Here is a 26,087-nt window from a genome sequence, read left to right as displayed (position 1 = left end):
TCTCTTATTGTACTGAACAACAAATTTAATGCTCTTTCTACCTGGCATAGAAATAAATACAACTTGGGAGAAAGGGGATTGATTAACCGTTGGATACAAATTAGCAACTTGTATCCTATGTACGTTGAAAATTGATAGAAAGTGAAACATGGGTGTCATAATGTACATCATAAAATTTAAATGTTGCAGCTATGTTGACATAAAGTGAATGAAATACATTGTTTGTAAATAAGAAAGTCGTACACCTGCAGTTCCGATGACCCCTTAACTTTAATTTCTTATCAGAGTTTACTTTGGTTCAATGGGTCTTATACAACTTTAAGCACAGTTCTGACCACCCCCTCACTTTAAAGCCTATTGCAAGTACCCAAAATGAGATCTACAAATCGCAACAGTTAATATTAAGTACTGATGTACATCATGGAAAAAAAATTCTTACATTAGGTCATACCAATTTCAAAATGCTGATATTTTAAAGCTCTATAAGCTGTATCTTTTGGCTATTTTTTCAGAACTTTTGTTTTTCGGTTTCCCGACACTTTCTGCATTCAATCCCTAGCATATCAACACAACCTACATGAGTATAGTCTACATTGTTATTCAAGTCCAGACTAGAATTCAATTGTAAACAATAAACAATGATCACTACACACATACAAGCTGTGTTGACAAAAAGAATACTCGAAATTTCAGCATGACAAACGGATTAGGGTCAGACATTGTAGTTGATATATAGAAGTAGAAACTGAAAACTTGCCACAAGTTACAGTTTATGTCCCTTTATAATATAATGATCTGTACTGATGTCAAACTTGCACTCACGCTTTTGAAATCTATAGTGCAATGCGTACACATAAACCTTGAGAAATGTTGATACAAAACCATCTATTGCTATGGAAACAAACTCCGTACACACCTTGATTTCATTTCATGAAAACTTTCTCTACAAAGCCTGTTGATCAGGCCAAGGTTTTGTTTGATTTTGTACAAGTCACTTGTCAACCCAACCTGTAGTACAAAAGTACAAAACATGGAACACTTTAAGTATTACTCACATGTACAAACTGACGTCTAAAATTTGCAATCAGTGACGATACATTGAAGTCTAAATTCACAGCATACAATAAATTTCTAAAGAGAACTTTCAATATTGATTTGTACAATTTGCAATTTTTAATATTTTTACAATTTTTTTAAATATCATAGAAATTTTTAGAATAAGATAACTTTTACTCAATATGAGTCAGAATATTTCATGAATATCAAAGGAAAAGTAAAATACATTAGAAATATGCAAACAATCAACAGTGTAAGACAAGTTTCATGAATACAGAAAATCAAGTTCAAGAAATAAAACACAATGCAGTTATATTCTCCTTGAAGCAGGCTGTAAATTTGTAAATTCTTGTTTGTCTTGTGCGAAATTACTTTGATTACAGTTATTTCAGAATTGTGGTTTGGGAGGATGGTGGTGACAGAGGAAGCTAGAATGTGAAACTATGGTAAATGACAGTCTGCTTGTCCCAGCGTGTACATTCTAGCACCCCCCCCCCCCATCCCCCTCACTAACACAATCCTAAAATATTTGTTTTGCCTTGGTTTTATATACCTCTGTGTGGATTCTTATGGGATAAGGAACAACCCTGTCATCACACCTTTCTCAATATTTTGCAGGGTCATGAATATTTATATTTTTTTTGCCTTCCAGAAGGAATATTGCATGTACCCTATAGAGCTTGGTCAGACTCCAATTCATCCCTCTACAACATAATTTGAAGCTGCAAAGTTCATACCTTCAAATAGCTGCCATTTAGTGTAACCCTCCTTAAATCCTTTCCAGAGGCCAAACCATATCCAAGACACCATGGGGGTGAACAGCTTACCCTTCCTACTTTTAAAATGATAAGATGGATTGGCGTGACTATCTGACGTTGGTTAAATACTTCAGATAACCATATAACCCTGGTAAACATAAAGTGCAGAGTCAAACATAATTTTTAAACATGAAAGACAGTAAACAGTTACACCACTACCCTGTCATTCTCCCTGCAGACTTGTACTCCACAGAGTCACTTTGAGAATACCTAACTTTGAACCCTCACATGATCAAACTTTGCCTTGACTCTATCGTCTACAATGGTGTGGTCAGATCCTTTACTCTGTACTCTAACGCCATCAAACTATGCCTCAACACTGTTACCTAGAATGGTGTGGTCAGACCCCCTAACTTTGTACCCTAAAACCATTAAACTATGCCTCCATCCTGTTGCCTAGAATGGTGTGGTCAGACCCCCTTTGTAGTTTGACTGTGTCTAGAATGGTGTGGTCAGACCTCCTAACTTTGTACCCTAAGACCATCAAATTTGACTCTGTTTACAATGGTGAGGTCATATCCCTAACTTTGTACCCTAAAACCATCAAACTAAGCCTCAACACCATTACCTAGAATGGTGTGCTCAGACCCCCTAACTTTGTACCCTAAGACCATCAAACTTGACTCTGTCTACAATGGTGAGGTCAGATCCCTAACTTTGTACCCTAAAACCATCAAACTAAGCCTCAACACTGTTACCTAAGATGGTGTGCTCAGACCCCCTAACTTTGTACCCTAAAATATCAAACTTGACTCTGTCTACAATGGTGAGGTCAGATCCCTAACTTTGTACCCTAAAACCATCAAACTAAGCCTCAACACTGTTACCTAGAATGGTGTGCTCAGACCCCCTAACTTTGTACCCTAAAACTATCAAACTTGACTCTGTCTACAATGGTGAGGTCAGATCCCTAACTTTGTACCCTGAAACCATCAAACTATAAAGCCTCAACACTGTTACCTAGAATGGTGTGCTCAGACCCCCTAACTTTGTACCCTAAAACTATCAAACTTGACTCTGTCTACAATGGTGAGGTCAGATCCCTAACTTTGTACCCTAAAACCATCAAACTATAAAGCCTCAACACTGTTACCTAGAATGGTGTGCTCAGACCCCCTAACTTTGTACCCTAAAACTATCAAATTTGACTCTGTCTACAATGGTGAGGTCAGATCCTAACTTTGTGCCCTAAAACCATCAAACTAAGCCTCAACACTGTTACCTAGAATGGTGTGCTCAGACCCCCTAACTTTGTACCCTAAGACCATCAAATTTGACTCTGTCTACAATGGTGAGGTCAGATCCCTAACTTTGTACCCTAAAACCATCAAACTAAGCCTCAACACTGTTACCTAGAATGGTGTGCTCAGACCCCCTAACTTTGTACCCTAAGACCATCAAATTTGACTCTGTCTACAATGGTGAGGTCAGATCCCTAACTTTGTACCCTAAAACCATCAAACTAAGCCTCAACACTGTTACCTAGAATGGTGTGCTCAGACCCCCTAACTTTGTACCCTAAAACCATCAAACTTGACTCTGTCTACAATGGTGAGGTCAGATCCCTAACTTTGTACCCTAAAACCATCAAACTAAGCCTCAACACTGTTACCTAGAATGGTGTGCTCAGACCCCCTAACTTTGTACCCTAAGACCATCAAATTTGACTCTGTCTACAATGGTGAGGTCAGATCCCTAACTTTGTACCCTAAAACCATCAAACTAAGCCTCAACACTGTTACCTAGAATGGTGTGCTTAGACCCCCTAACTTTGTACCCTAAAACCATCAAACTTGACTCTGTCTACAATGGTGAGGTCAGATCCCTAACTTTGTACCCTAAAACCATCAAACTAAGCCTCAACACTGTTACCTAGAATGGTGTGATCTGACCTTATCACCTAGAAAATCAGGATTAGAAGACCCATACTTGATCACCTGATGGTGTATACTCATTGTCAAGCTTAGTGACTAAACATTTCTTTACCTGGCAAGTTGTAACATTCTGTGAAAATTTAGTAATCCAGTGAAAATAGTTGCTCTGTCTTTGATGATGAGGCATCTTTTATTTTTTTCCATGAAAATATCTGAAATTTTAAAGGACTGTATTAGCATAACATTTAAATTAAACTGAAATTTTGGAACTAAATATCACCTGTTTTTAAGCAAAGAAAATTGAAAGTCACTGGGATCTTTAAGTAACACCAATAAACTTTGAAATACCGGTACTACTTCTTATGAGGAAAGCCATCATTCGTTGTCTGAATGTGGGGGAAACTACCACTGAACCACAGTCACAACACCATGGGTGAAACTAGACAGGACATACCACTGAACCACAGTCATGACACCATGGGTGAAACTAGACAGGGCATACCACTGAACCACAGTCAAGACACCATGGGTGAAAAAAGATTACTGGTGCTACATGGTCAGCATTGGAGAAACTATGATAACTTGTTTCCAGATATAACATTGTATTGCCAGTTTTGTAAGTTGTTACAGTGGTCCACAAGACACTTACTAGCTGATCAGGTTTTACATCCCACTGATCTAAATTATACAGGTATGATGTGCTAAAGGATAAATACTGAGTGAAATAAAATTGAAGATACACATTGCTTTCTTCAGAAAGGTTATATATATTTTTTCACCTTAGCGAGGCAGAAGATAAATACCCACTGTTTTGACAGTGGCTCTCATCAGCAGGTGATCACGAAGGGAAAACTGGATTTGGACACTACTTCAGAGATTTGAGCACATCAGTAGAGAGGATGTCTAACACTTCATGACAAGAATTTTTTATTTTCAAGTCAAGAGAGCATTTTTTAAAAAGCTGGAAAGTTTCACTCTCCATTTTTGACCAGCCCTTAAAGAGTCCAGTTATCCATACCTGAGTAGAAATTAAAGGCCAAATGGCTCTATTTTTAAGCATTATTTTTGTGATTTTACTTCCAAACTAAAACAAGTTCGTGGGAATGTACTCATTGAGGGGTGTTTATACAAGTATAATAAACTGTCCACTGGGACTACATATGCAATTTTGAGCAAGATAAATAATAAACATTTGCCCAAACATAAAATGGTGCCCTTATTCAAATAAAGCAAAAACACTGTACGTTGAGCATATATATATATATATATATATATATATATAATGCATAGTGCTGAATGTTTTCCACTGGGACATCATATGTTTTGTTTTCTTTGTAATATTACCAATTTTTAAAAATGGCAGGAAATCAAAATAACAGTTAAAATTTAAATTTACTTGTCCAATTTTTCAGTAGTAAAAGACTATATCCTTTAAATTTGTAGAATTTAAAGAAAACCAGAGAAAACAGAAAGCCTTTTTCAGGTCAACAAAATTCAAGAGCTACAGCAAGAGGGGCTTTACAGGTGACAGCAATTTTGACATCATTAGATCTGTTTGATGACAAGTGATATAGTCTTTCTAAACATCCGAAATCATGAACCCCAAATGTATGTACACTTGTGTATTTCATGCTCAAAAAGATATTCCACTTTCTGAAGTGTATTTATACCCTGAGAATAAAAGATTGTCAACTTGTATTGTGGTAATCTTGACTGCTTTAACCCTTTCACAGCGGCCATGGTTTGGCCCAAACCCATTGTTATTAATGGTGATTGTGGACCTGTTGACAGCAAATCAGGGATGAACAGGCTACCGGAAGCTGAACTTGGCTCTCATCAGCAGATGATCTGAAGGGAAAACTGGATTTGGACACCACTTGAGAGATTTGAGCACATCAGTGGAGACGACGTCCAACACTTCATGACAATCCATGGAGTTTGAATCATACCAGATATAATCAAGCGTGGCTTGATCATCAGCGTTGTCAGGGCAACAGGTGATGTCTGGTTCTTTCCCCTGGAAGAATCATCGCATACTTTATCACTGTACGGCATATTTGATAACAAATGCCAGCATGGTTGATATACATTCATGGAAGAGTTAAAGGGGAAGGTCATCGAGGCTGATTTTACGTATGTGTTAGCTTTTGGGTCACTTATTCCGGAAAAGCCATTTTTCGCCACTAATAACTCGCACATTTTTTCTACAAAAACGGCAAAAATAGTGGTGGAAGTTGCATTTTAGGACTTCATCAACTCACTGTATTTTGAATCATGGGAAAAAAGCACCAAGCTTGGCGCTTTCATCACGTATTATGGCAGGGACCATCTTCTGATGGGTATGGCATTTTCATTCACGTTCAACACCAGGCTGTGTGTATTTGCATAACTACTGTTTAAGCTATGCAAATTTGCATAGCCTTGCATGAACGTGAGTGAGTGAACAATTCTATATATCCCTTTTTGTAAAAAATCACGCAAGTTATAAGTGGCAAAAACTGCTTTTCCAGAATAAATGATCGGAAAGCTACCACATGTGTAAAAATTAGCCTTGGTGAACTTCCCCTGTAAGCAGATTTCTTACTCACTTCTCCTGCTTAATTTTGGATCAATGCAAAGAGATCATTACAGACATTTCTGCTGAAATAAATCTGTGTTAGATCGTGGCATAGTATCACTTAAAATTTGAAGAAGAATCTATGTGTTAAAGTGTTATTTAGTACATCACGGTCCCTCCACAAAAGAGGAGGGACCGTGAGTACATAAGTGTGGGTTTATTGTACACATTCCTTGCAACAAAACTGCGAATCAGCATATACATCCAAACTATTGGGTAGTTTTGTTTCTGTTATCATATGATGGGAGTTTAGCACAATAGATCTTTTAGCCTTCCTGAAGTTTTAGCAGAGTTTCATGGTACCTTGAAAATCTCTTTGTCTCAGGCATGGAGCTAGAAACGGTAACAGCGCTGTTAACAAGCTTAACTTCCTTTGTAATAAGGACGTGTTAATCTTGTTATCGTTTTTGTTCTAATGTCCTTTTACACCGTTACATACCATGAGTGGTTTCAGCATACGGAGATGGGTGTCGACTCTAACCTTTGATGCAAGTAAGATTTGCTTGCTCACTTGAGTATATAGAGGTCAATATACATGCACAGAAGCTTGCTTTTGATAGAGCTTGACGATACGGTCAGATTGATACCGGATGTGTACGCGTCCGTTGAGTATTAGGTAAGTTATAACTCTTCTTGTCTTTTCCTAGGCTCCAATTCATCATATCTTCAACTTTCACTTTCCATTGCTTGCCACATTGTGCCCCCATTCACTGTAGTATTCCAAAAAACTTCAGTATTTAAACTTTCTGATGAATACTTTGATGGCAAAATTAAAACGATCACAGCAAACCTTGATCGTACTGATTCTCCCCTCCCATGTGTACTGAACCTTGCTTTCACGGAGAAAACCTCGGTCATTTCAAACAAGTTTCTGATGACGTAGTGAAACGCATCATACTAAGGTCTCCTGCCAAAAGTTGTGACCTCGATGGTTATGCCTACCAGTCTCTTAGTTGAATATTTAGACATCTCATTACCCACTATCACCAAAGTCATTAAAATTCTCTCACTTCAGGTATTTTCCCAGACGTCTATAAAACTGCTCTTGCAAACCCCTTGTTTAAGAAACCATCTCTTGACCCAGATGATTTAAAGAACTATCGACCCGTCTCAAATTTGCACTTCCTTTCGAAAATCATAGAACGAATTATTCTCATGCAGTTAAATGACCATCTTATTTCAAACAAATTGTTGAATCCACTTCAGTCAGCCTATAGACCACATCATAGCACAGAAACAGCCCTCCTTAGAATTGTTAACGATCTCCTCACTGCACTAGACAGGGGTGAAATTAGCATTTTGACTTTGTTAGACCTCTCTGCTGCGTTTGACACTTTAGATCTTGAAATTCTCCTTCATCGACTTGAACACTCTTTTGGAATCACTGATTGTGCGCTATCCTGGTTCAAATCCTATCTGTCTCATAGATTACACTTAATGTCATTTCTTCTCTTTCCTTGTCTTTGCACACGCAAAATTTCTTATCTTCAAGAAGACTTTCTTCAATTTAGTTTTGTCCATCTTCAGAGAACAAAGTCATGTTTGAAATTTAGAGTAATGTAGACGCTTTTTATAGCTGCTAGCTGCCAAGGCACACTTTCACAGGCTTGTAAACAACGCTGTGGCAATACCTAGATGTTGCAAAGAACAGGTTGGAAAATGCCAAATGCCGCTAAAGGTTGGCTTATTAAGTTTAATTTATGTTGATTGGATTTCGCAAAGCTGGAAACTGACGCGTATAACAAACCGTAAAAGCAAACGGCGGTATGTATCATAACAGTGCGTCACAAAGGAGATGTGACTCCTTCCGTTTCTAGCTCCATGTCTCAGATAAGGAAACAGTGTAACTATGCAAATTAGCAAACAGTGATGTCATTGTACCAAGCTATTTATTGATTGTCTATCCATATAATATGAATAGACAATGAATAAGTAGCTTGTTACACTGTGATGATATACATACCATTATTTCTTTGTAACTGCTCCGAATACTTGCAGCAGAATGTTCAAAACATTTTGGAACAACATCAATGAGATTGATATCCTGGAGGTAAACAAATAAACAGGATTTCCATTTTGAACATTGCCTTGCCATAAGACAACCCCTTCCACCCTAACTACACTTCAGACTAGTCCGCTTTCTTTACAAATCATTGCATAGTTATACCTTAATCTGCTTCACTGGTCAACTGCTTATTAAGCAGGGTTCAAGTTCATGAACATGACAGCTATCTCAAAACACAAAAGCAGGCAATATTGACCCTTCACCCAACATGTTCAGGTCTTGTATTTATATTCACAAATTCACTGTGTCAAAAACCTACCATGAATTCTTGACATGGCCGAATCAATCAGCATTTAGTCAGCTACTCAAGATACTTTGTTATGGCTTCTCCTTCAATTCTCTCCACTCAAACTCACCTGGTTTACATTGACAGATACTTTGGGATATTTTCGAAGCTCTTCTTTCTCACAGGGATCCAACTGACCGTTCTGAGTGACTTTGTATCCAGGCATCTTAGGTTCCTGGTTGAAGTCGCCACATAGAATGTAAGATTGGCTATCACTGCCTGCGTACTCTACCAGCTCCCTGATGGCAGTTGAAATCTGTCCAAGGAATCAGAGAACACAATATTAGAACTGTGCAGTGAAAAGCGATACAAACTTTCCCTATGCATTGCAGTTTTTCAATACCTCAATGCTAGGTATGCTAGGTTTCTCAATACCCAGCATACATTGTGGCTCAAAACAGAACCTTTGTCTGGTTGTACAATAGTGATGAAACACATTTCTGAAATGTTCAGAATGTAAAATTTCACACAAGATCAGATGAACAGGGTTCATAATGACTTAATAGGGCTTACAAAGAAAAATCCAATAATTACACAACATCACATTTGTGAGTTTATCCTGTGTTTATAGGCCCTCCTTTTATCAGATTCATCCTACACTTACAGGAAATAATTGCAGTTGATAAAATTTTCAGTGGAGAACAAAAGATTTACACAGAGTTCACACACACTTCACACATCTAATAATGTGTGTGAGCCAAGGACTGAGAAGGACACCTTTAACACTTTCCTTGAAATGGCTGCTGAACAGCTCTAATATTAGATTTCTGTATTGAACGGCAAAATGAGACCACTCCTTGAATTTGAAAAAAATAACTGAGATACAAAAAGGCAATTGATCACCAGCCTGGACGTAGGTCAGCCATATGACCATTAATCACTGTTTTTTCTATTCCTTGTTACGCCATCAACATTCAGTCGTTATCAAACCCGGAAATGGCATGCAAAATTCCGGCTTTTTTATAATTGCTAGTTTACAAAAATAATCGATGGCAGTAGAATGCCTTACACAGATAAAATAGTCAAACTTGGACCTTAACTTCATATGTACACTGTTGTTACCATGAAAAAAACAATTTTTAGTGCAAAACTGAGCAGATTACAGACTGACCCCAAAACAACAAAAAGATAAACATGCTGTACTTCGGGTTTTTACACACTGCAGCAATTTTAAATAAAATACATTATTTTCCGTGAAATTGATATATTTTGTAATAAAATTTAAAAAAGTCGTGATGCGACCCCAAGAGTTCTTTGCGAACAAGCTCCTTAAATATCAGTCCGATGATGTTATTTCAGTTAGGCAGCAAACGTATGCGAGCAACTATTGTAGGTGTGGCACTCCGCAATCCAAGTTTGCTTTGTCCCGAAATTTGCTCCACTTTTTGCTTCATTTTAGTGAACAAGACTAGCTCTAGAGTTGATTTTTGTATCTGGTCTTTTATTTCGGTTATACAAAAAACTTCTCCGTTCTTTGCGGCTGAGGTATGTGAAGTGACGTTGAGTGAATGACCTGGCACAGAGGCAAACTGTGTGTTTGAGGTTTTTTGGTAGTTGATTGTGTGGACCGGGACTGTGTGTGGACGTTCTGCCTACGTTTATAAGGTTTTTGGCACTGACATTTCTACGGTTATAAGGTCTTTGGCTCTGACATTCTTGGTTGTTCATATTATTTTCCTGTCTGTTGAGTTCCTCTTGCTCTGGTCTATTCTCTCTAAGAAAAGTCTTGGTTTTTTTCACTTCTTGCTTTACGGTGTTTATACAGTGACCATTGATGCTATTTTTGTACAATCATGCAGTGACCAAGTCACAGGTGAATGAATTTGCCGGCTGTTCACGAGTTCTCACATAGGTCATCGATAGTAAACGATCTGTCTGTGGTTTGTCTTTGCATTGAGCTAGAAACTGACCACAGTTTTTAGCTACATAGTCTTTGGCTCTGACTTTCTACTCTTTGTTGGCGAATTAATATTTTTCTCTCTGTGGAGTGCCTATCATTCCGGTTGATATTTTACTACTGGACTAGAGTCTGTAGTGGTGTATATTTTCACATTGGGTTTCACTGCATAGTTGCAGTATGGGGTTAATAGTAAGTCTCGTCACTTCTGTTGCCAGCCAAGCTGGTAGGTTTACTAGGCGTTTCCAAATGTCCATCTAAAGCAGACAGTATCTCCATTAACTGCACAAAACCATCGGTGGCAAAAGACTGACTTTTCATGGAAATAACTGCAGTCCCATCATGTTAGGCCTTGTGTCCAGGTTTTTCAAATGTAAAGTACAGTGTGTCTATGAAGACATGCCACCTACAAGTACACAGTGTAATGAATTTGATTTTGTGTGTGGTTATGCGTTGATGATGTACACAGCATCAGTTTTACTTGCCTATGAAGCATGTATTCAACACAAGTACTCATTTCATGTAACTTTGCCTGACCAGTCTGTTCTCATTTATGAATCACCTTCACCACTGATGCCATCATCAAATATTAATATACTCGAGAAAGCTGGAATTCTATGTACTGCATATAAATTAATTGCTAATAGCAAACCCATTATGCAAAGATCAGTACTTGATCACAATATTCACTGTAGTCTCTCTCTGAATGTGGCTGGGTGTGATGGAGTGAAAAAATCATGTGATTCATTACATCTAGATAAATTGTGTGTGCCATGTGTTGTCTGTGGCAGTGACTCCAAGACTAGGAATTATCATTTGTGTCCAAAAGAAAATGACAACCTCATTCATCACATAATGTAAAATTTTAAAAACAATAAAGAATGAGTTGATATCCAAAAATGATTGCATATGCAGCAGTTGTGACAGAAAATGCTGAGAAAGTTCAAATCACCTGTTGATCAAAGTCAACCAAAGCAATCAAAACCAAGTATTTTTCAGTGTACTCAGTGTAAATACAATCTATGTACAGCTACGGCAAACCGTGAAGGTTCTACTGTTACAACATATGAACAATTATTCACACATCTTAAAATAGCAGCAAACTTTGAAGGTCTGCCAAAAAATATGCCTTTGTGTCACCAGCATTACTGTGAAGTTAATAATTTTGTGAAAGGCAATGTTCCTGTAGCATGTTCAATTTGCTCACTGCCAATTTCAGCCAAATATAGGAAATACAAGATAAACAAGTCATCGTTGATGACACAGTCCCCACTTGTTAATGGGTACTTTAATTAATTACAAGTCCTCGGAGAGGATCCAGTCCTCTTCATTAATTAGGTCTGTGATTAAAAATACTGTGATACAGATGGGGCTTAATGGCCGAGAATGATCAAGTTCTATGGTGGTGAAAACATAAAACCAATGTAGGCCGCCATCCTAATTACAAAAGGTCATTAAATGAGTCAATTAGTAATTAATCAACAGGATGTTGCCAAAAATTTTTGCATCCTATCATAATTAACACTGACAGATTATCACTGGTACCATATTTCATAAAGTTTGATGCAGTGCTTCTGGACATTCACCCTAAAAACAAAAATTCATCATGTAAATGCAAATTAGCAATTAATTTAAACGACACTGCTAAGTGTCATTGAGATCAACATCTGTGCCAAGTTTCATCAAACTTAATGCAGTATTTGTGGACATATTCTCTAATTAGGAAAGTTCATTATACATATGCAATTACAAATTAATTACCATGACACTGATGTCTTCATTCGCTGTTTAAGCAATGTGACCTTAACATCTGTACCTAGTTTCATGAAATTTGAAGCAGTTTTTCTTGACATATCAGCCTAATTACGAAAATTCAATGATTGACATGATACTACAACATGTCGTGAAATAAACTGATGTGCATACGTGCATATAAGGCTACAGGCATTCCCATCGATGATTTAAGCCAGTTTATACAGCTTCCTAGGGCAATTGCTGCAGTTGATGGACTACCTGAAAAGGGACAAAGGCAAGTGAGGGTAAAATACTGAAAGGCAGATACCCATCTGCCTTTCATTCTGAATTGCCCCAAAATTTTACCCCCAAATGTGTGGCGTTAGAGTACGTTTCTGACCAATGCTACTCCTTTCGCATTCCATCAAACATTTCATAATTATGTGGCCTTTCTATGCAGAATATGGGTGAAGCCATACTTTTGTAAACTCAATGCTAGCGAGGTGCATATTGTGTTTGATCATCCTCACAGACATGGCGTAAGTCCAAAGGACATTGAAAGACCAAAGCGTGACACAAGGAAAGAAGAGACAGTGATGTTTGCTACCCTAACTGTACATCAGCCCCTATCATCAAACTGGAACTAATTTTTAGGAGTTTGACAACATAAACAACTCCTTGTCAATCTTCTATGTGAAACCACGTTGACATATTCCAAGGCATATCTGTCAGGTGACAACAAGCTTGTTACTACAGGTGGCTTTGATGGTGAGCAAAGTGACACAGCAAAACAGGTAACTGTTTAAAATGGTGTATCAATCAGTCCCATGTACAATTCCAATCACGAAGAAGAGTGACTCAAGAGTTTGGTTCAATGCTCTGAAATCTGGCTATCAAAACATTCTAATCTATTCCCCAGACACTGATGTTTACCACATTGGTCTACCTTTACTTGAGGCATATGAAAAAAATGTTTTAATACAGCTACGTGCAGTACCATTTGATAATGTCTATCTTTCTATGTCATCACTGATTGAGTGTATGAAATATGATCTGTCATTGACCTACATACATGTAGCTTCCAATAAGCTTGCTGAAGTGTTTCAAACTCTATTTATATGTTACGGTAGTGGTTGTGACTACATTTTGTTCTTTCGAGGCTGTGGGAAAAAAAGCCATTTTAGATACGTTTTTCAAGGAAGCCTCATTTATAACTGGTACTGAAAATGAGTGCATACTTATAGCTGGAATGTTAAATGACACAGACACATCATCTAAAGAATTTGGTCTCTTAGACTTTTATCGGTTGATAGGATGTGTGTACCATTGCAAACATTCATCAGCATTTTCAAGATATAAAGGGCCACATGAACATTTCATGTCGCTCATCAGTGAAACGACTACAACACTTGAGGTACATCACACATGTCTTGATGATATCAGAAACAAAATATGGGATTGAATTGACAGTGAGGTTGGATTTCTACCATCCAAAAAGATGATGTCATTTTATATGTACCTGCAATAACGGATTTTGGTTGGAAACTTATCAAATATAAAATAATTGTCATCTGGGATTCAGATGAAAATTTGGACAAAGTGAAGAAAAATGTCGAGTTTTGGACAAGTGGATGTAGATGCCAAAAATCTAAATGTAAAAATGACAGTTACAAATGCTTAAAATAAGGAAATGGCGAACATGAAAAATGTCACAATTTGTCAGTTTTTAATGCAAGGTTGATCACGCGAATATTGTCTACAGCTCGATCCCACTATGATACAGACATGTTAATCCGACACAATATACACATGGGACCTACTTTCATCAAAAATGTTGTCACATCATGACAAGGTCCTTTGAAACAGACATTATTGCTCGTATTTTTCATAAGCTTGCTCTTCCGCGTATGTAAGCTGCCATTTTGAAAATTGTCACAAGATCACTGCATGATCAGCGCTCTCAGTGTAGGGCGATTGCATTCGGGCTGCACTGTAAGTTGATTTTTTGAAAATTTTCTATGATTTTCACACTGGGACAATGCAATAAAGATCTTTTCGAAAGCTGCGGAGCACTTCTGACATATCTGTGTAACATGATTAGCATGACCTTTTATGTCAATAGACTGGATAAACATTTATGCGTGGCGGAGTATCTTTCCCTTTTATTTTACCTGCATGACAGTGACATCCATTTTCCGATAGTTGCCGTACCATCCATGGATGTTAGCCACAGTAACAACTTTGCCAGTCCTTTTACATCTCAGTTTGGTGTACATCACCACTGCTTGCGACTGAATATGCTGAGTGACGGCACTACACAGACTACCCACTGACGGATGTCGGCCGATTGCCTGTTGAAAAACAAAAAGGAACCAAGAAGTATTGAGTAGGTGACATATTGTATAGCCTTAACATTTATGTCCCTGATACAGACCTTATCATGATCTGATCTATATTTTCACAAAATTATTTTCAATAATGACATAACCCAGTTCATGTGTTAAATTATCTGATCTTGTTTGATAACTGTAGCAACAATGCTGCTTGGAAGCAAAATAGTCTGTCTTGAAGTATTACACGTCTCAGAACAGCAAGTTTTCAACTTTTGTTTGAATTTTTCCAGAAGAGACTTTGAGCCATTCTCTTGCATAATTGAGATTGAAAATTTCAGGAGTCACCTTGCAGGATAATGTAATTCTTTTGTGACAGTCATTTTTGCTTAGCCACTGTAATTTCAATAATACTGAGCAAGCACCAGGTATGAACTCAGTCCAAATTTTCAACACATCTGAGGCAGACAAAAATTTCTCAGAATCGATGAAAACATGGCATTGTATTGCAACAACAAGCTGGGTTCATATGACTGGCAATTGAAGTCTGGGAATATTTCCATCAGCGAGTGTGATAGGATAACTGTATTAATCAATTGCAAACCAGATAAAGTGACCCAAAAGACCGCAAAAGATAACATATTTGTTGTTAATGAATGAGTTTGCAAACACACCCATACTCACATGACAAACACTATCAAAAAGTTACATAAGTGAATATAGATAAGATTTTTGTTTTAAAGTTGACCCAAAGATCAGTGGAATTTTCGCTAGGTGCTAACGAAACATAAATACAGTCATGCCATATGTATTTACCTTTTCAAGAAGTTCATTAAACGTGGTTGATTTCTGGGTCACAAGGTCAAAGTTGGCTGTCTTGTAAAACGTTGAAAGTCCATCAATGATGCCACATGTCTCTGGCATGTAACAGCCACAGAATCCATAACTTTTCATCAGTGGTTCGATCTTATCAATAAAGTAGTCTGGATCAACCTGACACAAATGAAACAAATGTTAAAACAGAAGAAATCACCAAAGTTTAAACCCCTGAAAATGAATGGATTCAATCCATGGCAATTTTGTACGCTGCAGTTACAGATCATACACATGAAAATACCAAACACCCCTTTCACTATCAGACTTTGGTAAATTCCCATGGTCTTCTTATTGAATGGTAGACCTATGTACAAAAATTAGGGGTGACAAGTAAGATCATGAAAATGGCCTGTTTTATTCAAAGCTTTTGACTGTAAGTATGACAAATGATGGTATAAGTGGTTAGTTTGCTGTCAGAGCATCGTTGCCTTTCAGAATATGAATTGAAAAGTGATTACATGTACGTAAACAAATAACGACAGTCAAAATGCATTGAAAATACATCATGTGGTATATTCCAGTTGATATTCTTGCAAGCCCAAGCTTCTTTCCAATGAGTGATTCCATTCTATGTGACAATGCCTAAAACAATTGCCAATTGGACAGACTGCAAACAACTACATGTATGCATCTGGTCCTACGGTGTACTTGGCAGGGCAAAGGAATAAAACCTGTGAATATGTTAAGTGTGTGAATTGGCCTAAACTTTGCCTGCTTCTCAACACGCATTGTATTTATGATGCCTTGTATTGTGATAAAAAGAGTTAAAGCTGCAGCCTGTTATCTCTGTTGCTGCCCTGAGGTTTCTACAGATAACAAGTCATGGTTGATGACACAGTCCCCACTTGTTAATGGGTACTTTGATTACAGGTCCTCAGAGAGGATAGAGTCCTCTTCATTAGGTCTGTGATAAAAATACTTTTGAATAAATTCGCTTGATACATGTCTGAGCTGTAGTTCAGGACGTGAAAAAATCGTAATAAAATAGCCACATGGCGGCCTTATTGGATCGTATCACAAAACAAATCAATGTGCATATGTATGACATAGGTCAATGTCCTTGTACCAACTTTGAATAAAATCTGTTGAAACATGCCTGAGTAATGGCTCTGTACATGAAAAAAATCGTAATAAAATGGCCGCTTAGCAGCCATATTGAATCGTATCACAAAACAAATTGACGTGCATATGTATGACATAAGTCAATGTCCTTGTACCAACTTTGAATAAAATCGGTTGAGATATGCCTGAGTTATGGCTCTGTACATGAAAAAAATTTGAAAAAAAATGGCCTTAAGGCAGCCATATTGGATTGCATCACAAAACAAATTGGTGTGCATATCTATGTCATTGGTCAATGTCCTTGTACCAACTTTGAATAAAATCGGTTGAAACATGCCTGAGTAATGGCTCTATACATGAAAAAATCGTGATAAAATGGCCACACGACAGCCATATTGGATCATATCACAAAACAAATCGACATACATCTGTATGACATATGAAGTAATCCTTGTGACAAGTTTGAATGAAATTGCTCCAGGCATCTCTGAGATATCTGTGTGAACGGACGGACGGACGCATGCACGTACGGACGCACGCACCGACATGACCTATAAGTCACCCCGGATGGTGTCTGTGGGGACTAAAACCATCTGCATAAAGTTTCATCTAATTTGGTACAGTTGTACCAGAAACAGCGCTCTAATCTGAATTATGCAAATTAGACCTAATTATGCATGCCACACCAATATAAATAAACCTGCATATGTATGCCATAGTGTAGTATCCTTGTACCAAGTTTAAAAAGAATTGGCACAGGAGTATCTCAGATATCTGCATTCATGAGCCCCTATGCATAGACACAGCATTAGTATTAATTTCATCCTGGAACCCCTGTGGATCATACCTGGGGACCCTGTGGATGGATATCAAATACAGGAAAGAAAACGGCCGTCACACAGCCATTTATGATCGAATCATTACAAAAATCAGCGTGCATATATATGTGATAAGGATTAATATAGGTACCAACTTTCAATGCAATCGCTCCTGGCATCGCTGAGAAATTTACGTGAACAAACGTACAGTCGTAAATATAGGAAACAAATGGCCGCCACGCAGCCATTTTAGACCAGATCAAAACAAAAATCCATGTGCATATGTATAACATATAGAGTAATCTATGTACCAAGTTTGAATGAAATCGCTCCTAGAATCACTGAGAAATTTGCGTGAATATACGCACCGACATCAAATACAGGAAACAAAATGGCTGCCAGACGGTCATTTTGAATCGGATCGTAAAACAAATCAACATGCATGGCATAGATGATAATACTTGTACCAAGTTTGAATCAAATCGCTCCAGGCGTCTCTGAGATATCTGCGTGAACGGACGGACGCACGCACGCACGGACATGACCAAACCCAGTGATCTCCCCAGGATTTTCTGATAGAGTGGCGGCTAATTTGCATAACAATAAATGTAATTGTTATGGTAATGAGTTTCTATTGTTTACCAAAAATTATAGAGTGGCGGCCACCACTCTATAATAGCTCTGGGGAGAACACTGCAAACCTATAAGTCCCCCCGGACGGTGTCCGTGGGGACTAACAAAGGAGTCAACGTCACAATGTGGAGTTTCAATTTCAAAAGCATTTATTGGCAATTACATTTACAGCTTTATCAACACTGGTGAATTTGCGACGTCATACATGTACCCTCAGATTATTACTGATAATGAATCTGATTATCCAGCATTGTGGTCCCAGATGTTTTCCACATAAACAAATTCACTGGCATCATCAAAATTATAAAATAATAGCAATAATATACCCAACCCAGCTGATAAGGCCAAAGTAATTAAATTCTTTGATTTGCGTCCACTCTAAATGGGAAAAGGTACGCGTCTGAGCGGCTGAAAAACACACACAAGAAAATTAACACAATGTAATTTGATTGCAGCAAATGAAAATTTGTAACAAAATTTCAGTTCAGAAAAGCTAAGCGGTTATGTCCTAAAATTTCCTATTCAATACACTGTGTGTGTTTTTCATGAAAACCTTAAAAACCTAAGCAGGTGGGGACGCAAAACAAAGAATTTAATTACTTTGGCCTAATGGACTCAAGCACATTTTGCACTCCATAATGTACTTGGTAGCTTTGCCTTGTACATTATATCATGCAAAGTTTGCTTTCATCCAGTATGGGCTGGGAAAGGGTACATTATTCAGAGTTAATTCTAGGACGTGCCATTACGCAATTCGCACAATAAAATCTCAAATGGCACTCATTTCAACATTTGATGCGCCACTAAGGGTGCAACATTATATAAATGGGTCGATCACGCAGAGTTCACGTAGTTCATACATGGGCGTAGTGAAGATGGGCACCCCGAAGGTCATCACCTCAGTCATGTGTGACAAGTAAATGATTCAGTTACCCATCGACCTTTGTAATTCAATACCCAGTAGAGCATATACGGTGGTGCATAAGAAGCTGGTAAGAAAGGACTGATGACTGATGTATATGTAAGGGCAAGGGTGTATTGAAGCCATGTGGTATGGCAGATGAATGTAAACAACAGCACTAGCCGCTGCTTAATGGCGAAAGGCTGTCGTCACTCGGATTTTTAACACGAGTATACATGTATTTGATGAACCCTTGTTTTAGAAAAAGATTAGGCAGTCCCTTAAATTAAATTGAATTGTCCATGCATGCAAATCGGGGCCACTCTCAGAAAAATCCTACTGGTGCTCAAAGCTTTGATCATGATTGTCTCCACAGTCAAAATCACAGTCCTTACCAATTTGTACAGTTGTTCAAGTCCGACATATCAATAATTCATCACATAAGTTACGCGAACAAATCAAACCAAACGGTTAGTTTGCTGTCGCCATTGTTGGACTAGCTCTGCATGGCAGGGCTGTGTGTTACCGGTGTTATATGGCCTCCCGTATAACACAGGTAACACACAGCCCTGCCATGCAGAGCTATGGTTGGGCCTGTTGCGTATATATGGGGGACAACTTTACAATGGGGCTTGGTTGGTTACAGGAGGCCTGATCTCTTGTATTCTTCTTTTCTTGATTTGATAGACTATAGTATTTTCTGCATAAATATTTAAGGGTTTTACATGTGTATTAATGATGGCCCCCGATTTTCTAAAATGGCCCCTTGGGACCGAAGTAGGGGCCCACAGTAGCCCCCTGATTTTACATACTAGAATGAACACTGATTATTGCTTAACAGCTATTAACGTAAGGGATCTGCTCTATAATGACACAATGGCTTTAGATTACATATTTAAATTTAGAATGAATTGCAATTGTACCTCTTGCAGACAAATGACATCAGTGTCCTTGTTATTTTCCAGTTCCATCAACAGCTGTCCCTCTCGTTTTGATCTGCTCAAGTCTTCTTTAGGATAGTTGGGATTGTGACCAATGTCTGGATCCATAAAGAAATCCGAGAGGATATTGTACGTGACAACATCAAAGCATGGCGAATTCTTCCCCCTCAGCCGACTATTTGGCACCCACTTTCTAGATAGATGAGCTTGGTTCACATGACTCACACAGCCTTTCAATCCATTTACACCTGTGTACCTATAGAAATAATTACCGACAAAATAATGAGAATCTTTCTGCATGGCCATATCCATATGATACCCTGAAACCACTAAACCTTTAAATTCCTTTATTACACCTATAAATTACAAATCACCATATATGAATCTTACGTGTACCTTCTTGTTTTAAAGTAGAATGTGCCTCGGGAACAGACATTTGGAATCTCAAACTTTTACTTTACATAATACCACTTATGGAGTCTCATTTTGAAGCTTATGGGGTAAAGACAGTGTTCATTAGCTTAGTTTTGTGAAAATTGGGAATTTTGATTTCCCCACAGAGATAACACAAGGATGGCAGCCATTTTGAATTTCAAATATTGGTAAATATTGGGTAATTTGTTCTCTGGACCCTTAGTGTTCTTCCAAGGCCAGAGCAATTTAGTGGTGGCCACCACTCTTTAATTTTGGTAAAGAACAGAAATTCATTACCAGAACAACTACATTAATTGTTATGCAAATTAGCCACCACTCTACCAGAAAATCTTAGAAAGAACACTGACCCCCTTTCTTTATTCTTGATATTGAAAGAGAATGGAGAGTTTACTTGAGGAAAGTTTGAGCAGATGTTTAAATCTTCATTTTCGAGGCATGAACTACCTAAAATAAATTTCATTTTCATCACGTCAACTGAAAAGTAACATACACACAGTAAGTGAGGCTACCCACAATTCTCCATGATCCGTACACACGAAGATCTCTCACTGAACTGAAACAAATTTCTTCTGTACACAGAACAGCTCGATCCATATTTCAAAATTTTGGCAACATACTTTTGACAATCATAATTTTCCGATTTCTCACTGTGAATAATGAGAACAATAACCCCTTTTCCGCGGAGGAGATAGCAATTTTGTTGTTTTGTTGACATAGATTTTTGACAGCCATACACAATATTTTCAAGGAAACTAAGGGAATAAGTAGCATCTGTGTTGGCAAAAGAAAGGGTATTGATTTTTTTAATGTTCGTGACAAAGGAAATTTGCATGTCAGACAGATAGTATGATTAGACCATCTTAGTTGCTGATAACTTTACCTTGACAGTGTACAATTTTTAGCCCCTCAAAACATCGACTTCTCATTCAATTTACTCTTGAATCTAAAACATAATTGATAATTTTGGAACATAGTTTTAACAAATAATCCTTAACTTAAATCGTTAGTTTCAAATTGTTCAGAAACTGATAAAATTGAAGAAGCCTTTAGCAAATAATGTCCAAGTGCACAAATCAAGGGGAATTGTGGGTAGCCTGACTTACTGTGATACAGCGGCAGCCTTATCAAGTGGTTTTGGAAGGAATAGGAAAGATGAAATGCTACAGGGTACCAAAAGGATGTAATTCAACATCAACACTGAGTGATGTTACTGTGACTTGTACTCAGCAACTTGTCCTGTCATCTAAAGAAATGTGTCTTTTTATCTGTACCGGTAAAGCATCACAGGCAATCTTTGATCTTCCTACCAATCTTCCCGTTTTCTGCCATGATTTTTGTGACAAAGAACAATACAAGGTCAAAGCAAGAAGAATTACACCTGTGACTTTCTTAGAAAAACTTATGGTTTTTGGAGCATTCAAGGTACACAGATGGTTCAGTGGTGGTTGATTTATAAAATGACAGACAACTTTATATAGTACATAATAATTTGTGTAAAAACAACAATTAATTCTTCTTAAAGATTTGAATTTAAGTCTTTTGTGTTTTCTAAACTATTTTTCATTCCATGATGCATCATTGAATGCTCCCTGGATGGTTTAGCAACCGAGTCATAAACCTGTACCTGACCATATTCAGATACACAGTCCGTATCCAATGGAATCAATCCTTGGTACACAGGCACTGTGAAGAACATGTGTTATCATATAAATCCTATGGCTGTGTAAATTCCTGATTCCTAGCAAGAGAGAAAATAGCAACTTTTGTTCAACTCTTCTCCGTGTTGGGTGACCTGTGTATTAAAAAGAGAGAGAGAGAGTACAGAGTGGATATTAAAAAAATTTCATGGAGAAGAAAAACCTATGCCTGTAAATGTAAACAACAGAAGATGTAACGTCTTATCATAACTTGATCTTCTTAAGATGTTGGTCTGACTCTTGTGAAATCTGTTAAAGGTGCAATTTTCAATCCCAGGTTCTCGCATTAGTGGAGTTCTCCTCCCAGTCAAACACTTGGCCAGTACGATGTTTGATTTCTATAACATTAATTACACAAACCGATCTCAACCTTTTGGTACCTTTTGCTAATCCTGCAAACAGAGTTTATACAAGCGTTTGATTGACAGTCAGTTCAAATCACCAACGGTCATTGATTCCTCACCACCATAGCTTGAATTTCTAAAAAAGCGTCTTCCAGTCGCGTTAGAATATGAATATAACTACAGAGTTTGATCAGCAGCAGCTTTGCGCTGACCACTTGGCTGTCTGTCTTCGTTTTTGCAGCCGGAAAAAACTAAAACATAGGACCAATGTCCCTGAAGCTACTATAGACATGGATACAAAATTAAGTATTTCCTGAATGTATGAAATTATCTCACTAAAGTCATCCTAGGGACCTGTATACCAAATATTAAAGCTGTCTGACCAGGGGTTTTGAAAAAACAAGCAACCTAACAGTTGACAGAGCTCCGTTGTGTTATGTGGAGAATAACTTTTTGTGACTCATGTGTTGATGACGAAGGTGGATATCTTTGACAGCTCATTTCAGGAGAACGTGACTAAAAATGGCAAAATTAGCCGCAAAAAATACAATATTGAAGATTTCATTATAATTTCAATATATCACATCAAGATAAACCCTATCAGAGGATTATGGAGTGTCATGGCCTTTTATTTTCCATTCCTAACTCTTATCCCCAAAATAATTTATCGCCCCTTTTAAAACGTAACCTTTGACCTCATTTCCATAAGTACACACATCTTTGACATCATCAATTTGTGGCCATACCACTTACAAAATGGTGCCTGCAATCTTGACTGCCAGTGCCATGGTAGGTCTCTGTTCCACATACTGACTTTAGCTTTGCCCAGAGGGTCGAAAAGTCTTGAAAATAATTTGGGAAAACAGACAGATCGAGTTAAAATATTGTTAATTCCATGTCACTGAGATCATAGTGTTCACAAAGCTGGGCTCCGAAGCCTGGCTATTGAAGGAAAAACACGCATGGAAATGCATAGTTTGAAGCCGTTATATTAAAACAAGTTATGATGAATACAGTTTGCTGTTACATGTTCTGATTCTTTTTCCACTCTGCAGTCCATGTAAATTTTCATGTATCTGTTGTCTGTCACATCATGGAGTTACATGTACCTCCATGTATTATGCATGTACTAGTCTTGCAGTTGCATGCAGCAGATATGAGTATTAGTTTACAGGGCTAATTTCCTGCAGGCATGATGCACGCTGTAACTGTTCATGTTTTAACCATCCACACGCACGCTCCTGTCATGTGCTAATCACTAGTTATGTCCCTCTGTGCAGGGACTGTGCACGGAGTGAGGGCGACCTTTCACCAGCTCGTTAAAAAAGCTATGGGCCAGGGAGTACTATACACAGCAAACAAGATAGAACAAAACAAGCCGGTGCACGGCTCATGGGCTAAATTCTTGCAGTTAAAATAACTGTAGCTGTGGGTCCATAGCTATGGTGTAATCTCCGGTATTTTCTTTCTACAGGCCGATTTTGACTTTTACGAAAGTCGTAAGAGGTAAAAACCGCCAAAAATCCGGTCTGAAAACACTATCATATGGCCATGGACCCAGAGTAACATATTACTGCAGCGACGACGGCGAATGTTCATGGATGCCGTACACGGTAAACAGTATGCTGTCTAACACCAAACATCCATCTGTGCACAAAATAAAAGCCCGATCACAGGCATGAACCACAAATTCTACACGGTTCTTAGCATATAGTTGTATCGAAGAGCCAGTTCCCAGCTGTGTTATTGTTTTCATTCATCATTTGGGAGCCAAGGTTCGGTACTATGTGAATCCTTACCCTTTTTTTCTCACACCGAGTCCGTTTGGCACGCTTGCACAACTCGAAAAAGACTCCATCGTCGTTCGCGTCGAGGTGAGAACCACTTTGCTGACAACTGGTGAGCCGAACCGCCTTGTAATCGCGACCGGTTGAGTGACAGTTGTCAGATCACATCACAGACCGTAGACCATTTTTGATACTCACCGTGTCACGTGACACGATCATGATCTGACCTATATCCGCCGCTGGCTGCGCTGTGCTCAATCAGGTTTGCGACTGGACCAGTGTCAGACCAGTTGTACTCTTGAGTTGGTAGTTCTCTCATAGGGTCCTCAATCTCCGATGATATTGATGATGATGATGATTAAATATTTAAAAATGGAGAAAAATAAAAATATATATTTGGACTCTGTAAATTTGTTGTTGTTGTTGTTGTTGTTGTTATTATTGTTATTGTTATTGATAGTATTTGCAGAAAAGAACAAAGTATGCGCTGCGAAATTCAATACAGCCTAACAATACTATGCGCTGCAAAATTCAATACAGCCTAAGGCTGAGTTATTTCAGGAAATAGGTAACAAACATTTATTCTTGTCAGAATTTTTTACTCGTGTATCGGATGTTTGTAAGCAACAGTGGCAGCATAATATCACCCTAAAACCCAGACTGCACAATTATTCATGTTTGAAGAGTTTATTGGAACCAGAGAGATACCTCTCTTTAAACTTTAACAGAAAATGTATTCAAGTTTTTGCTCGATTCCGATGCTCTACGTCGCCATTAGCAATAGAAGAAGGCAGACATCATAATGTTGATTTAATAAATAGAGTATGCATTTTCTGTAATTTGGGAGAAATAGAAGATGAATGTCATTTTCGTTTAATCTGTCCTTTTTATAGAGAGCTAAGACAAGAGTATCTCCCTCCCTATTTCCAGACTAGCGGCAACTATGTAAAGTTTTACAGTCTTTTATAATCTACACACGCTGATCTGTTAATTAGCCGATGTAAATTTGTCTATCACGCATTTATCAAAAGAAGAAATCCTTTGTAGAACAATATGTAGAATCATGTATGAGTTTATGTATATTATTTTAAGAATTATCTTGTATATGGGCCGGAGGCCTTGTAATGCATTTAATAGCAGTCATAGGCTGGTGATTATTATTTTCATAAAGCCGAACAATCAAATTTCCCTATTTTTCAACTTTCAACTTTGATCTATATTCCGATATCTCACTCGGTCTCAGGGAGATTAGTTTTTTTTACGGGGAGGTTGTCGGTGGAAATTAGGGGAGGGGGTTGACTTTTACAAAACAGATTATTGTACAAATTTTGATTTTGTACAAATTGTACAATCAATGTTTTGGGGAGGGAATGTTACAAAGGTTTGTATGGAATTATTGCAAAAAAATCCAAACAGGATTGACCGAAAAGTATACAAAACAGACTACGAATATGGCTATATTCTGTCTTAAGAGGTGATATGTAGAAAGGAGCACTTTTGTTCACAAAAATAAAATTTTCAAGTTCACCAAAAGAAGTATGATAAATGTCATAGCAATGTTCACGATATAACTTTTATTACACTTTGAAACTCAGGAAAATAGCTCCAATGTTTGAAAATATGGTGTCATGTGAAGTGTTTGCAAAGATTTTTGGACTTTATATTACATAAATTTGAACAAACAGGATTAGCAAATAGAGCTAAGAACACCAATGGGACAAGAGCGTTTATTCTGATGAGTCACTTTGATTGTCAAGTTCGCTGACTGAGGCACACAGCATCTTTCGTACTACTCGTCTTTGATGAGTCACTTTGACTGATAGATAGTAGCCAGTCTATTTTCTGTCAACTATTAATTCACCAGTTGAAGGACAATGGATTGCCAGTGACTGTGTATCAGTACCATGTACCAGATG

The 26,087-nt window shown here is 37.8% G+C and overlaps 1 protein-coding gene across 3 annotated transcripts; it reads right to left on the bottom strand.

Moving 5' to 3' along the window:
- LOC139119724 (uncharacterized) lies at positions 1 to 24,357 on the bottom strand. Of its 3 annotated transcripts, none has more exons than XM_070683596.1 (8): positions 24,184 to 24,357; positions 21,968 to 22,135; positions 19,891 to 20,164; positions 15,494 to 15,670; positions 14,519 to 14,698; positions 8,787 to 8,972; positions 8,329 to 8,409; positions 1 to 5,765 (listed from the first exon to the last, which is right to left on the bottom strand). In XM_070683596.1, exons 2-8 carry the CDS (start codon positions 21,973 to 21,975, stop codon positions 5,559 to 5,561), a joined length of 1,113 nt encoding a protein of 370 aa, XP_070539697.1. In that variant the 5' UTR covers positions 21,976 to 22,135; positions 24,184 to 24,357; the 3' UTR covers positions 1 to 5,558. The 3 variants fall into 3 exon arrangements, with proteins under 3 accessions (XP_070539697.1, XP_070539695.1, XP_070539696.1); XM_070683594.1 differs by lacking the exon at positions 21,968 to 22,135 and adding an exon at positions 21,447 to 21,665; XM_070683595.1 differs by lacking the exon at positions 21,968 to 22,135.
- Positions 24,358 to 26,087: the final 1,730 nt, after the last annotated feature.

This window comes from Ptychodera flava, chromosome 20 (genome assembly GCF_041260155.1).
Source record: "Ptychodera flava strain L36383 chromosome 20, AS_Pfla_20210202, whole genome shotgun sequence".
Taxonomy (NCBI): domain Eukaryota; kingdom Metazoa; phylum Hemichordata; class Enteropneusta; family Ptychoderidae; genus Ptychodera; species Ptychodera flava.
The sequence above is the reverse complement of the archived record's forward strand: the minus strand, read 5'-3'. Positions and strand labels throughout refer to the sequence as shown.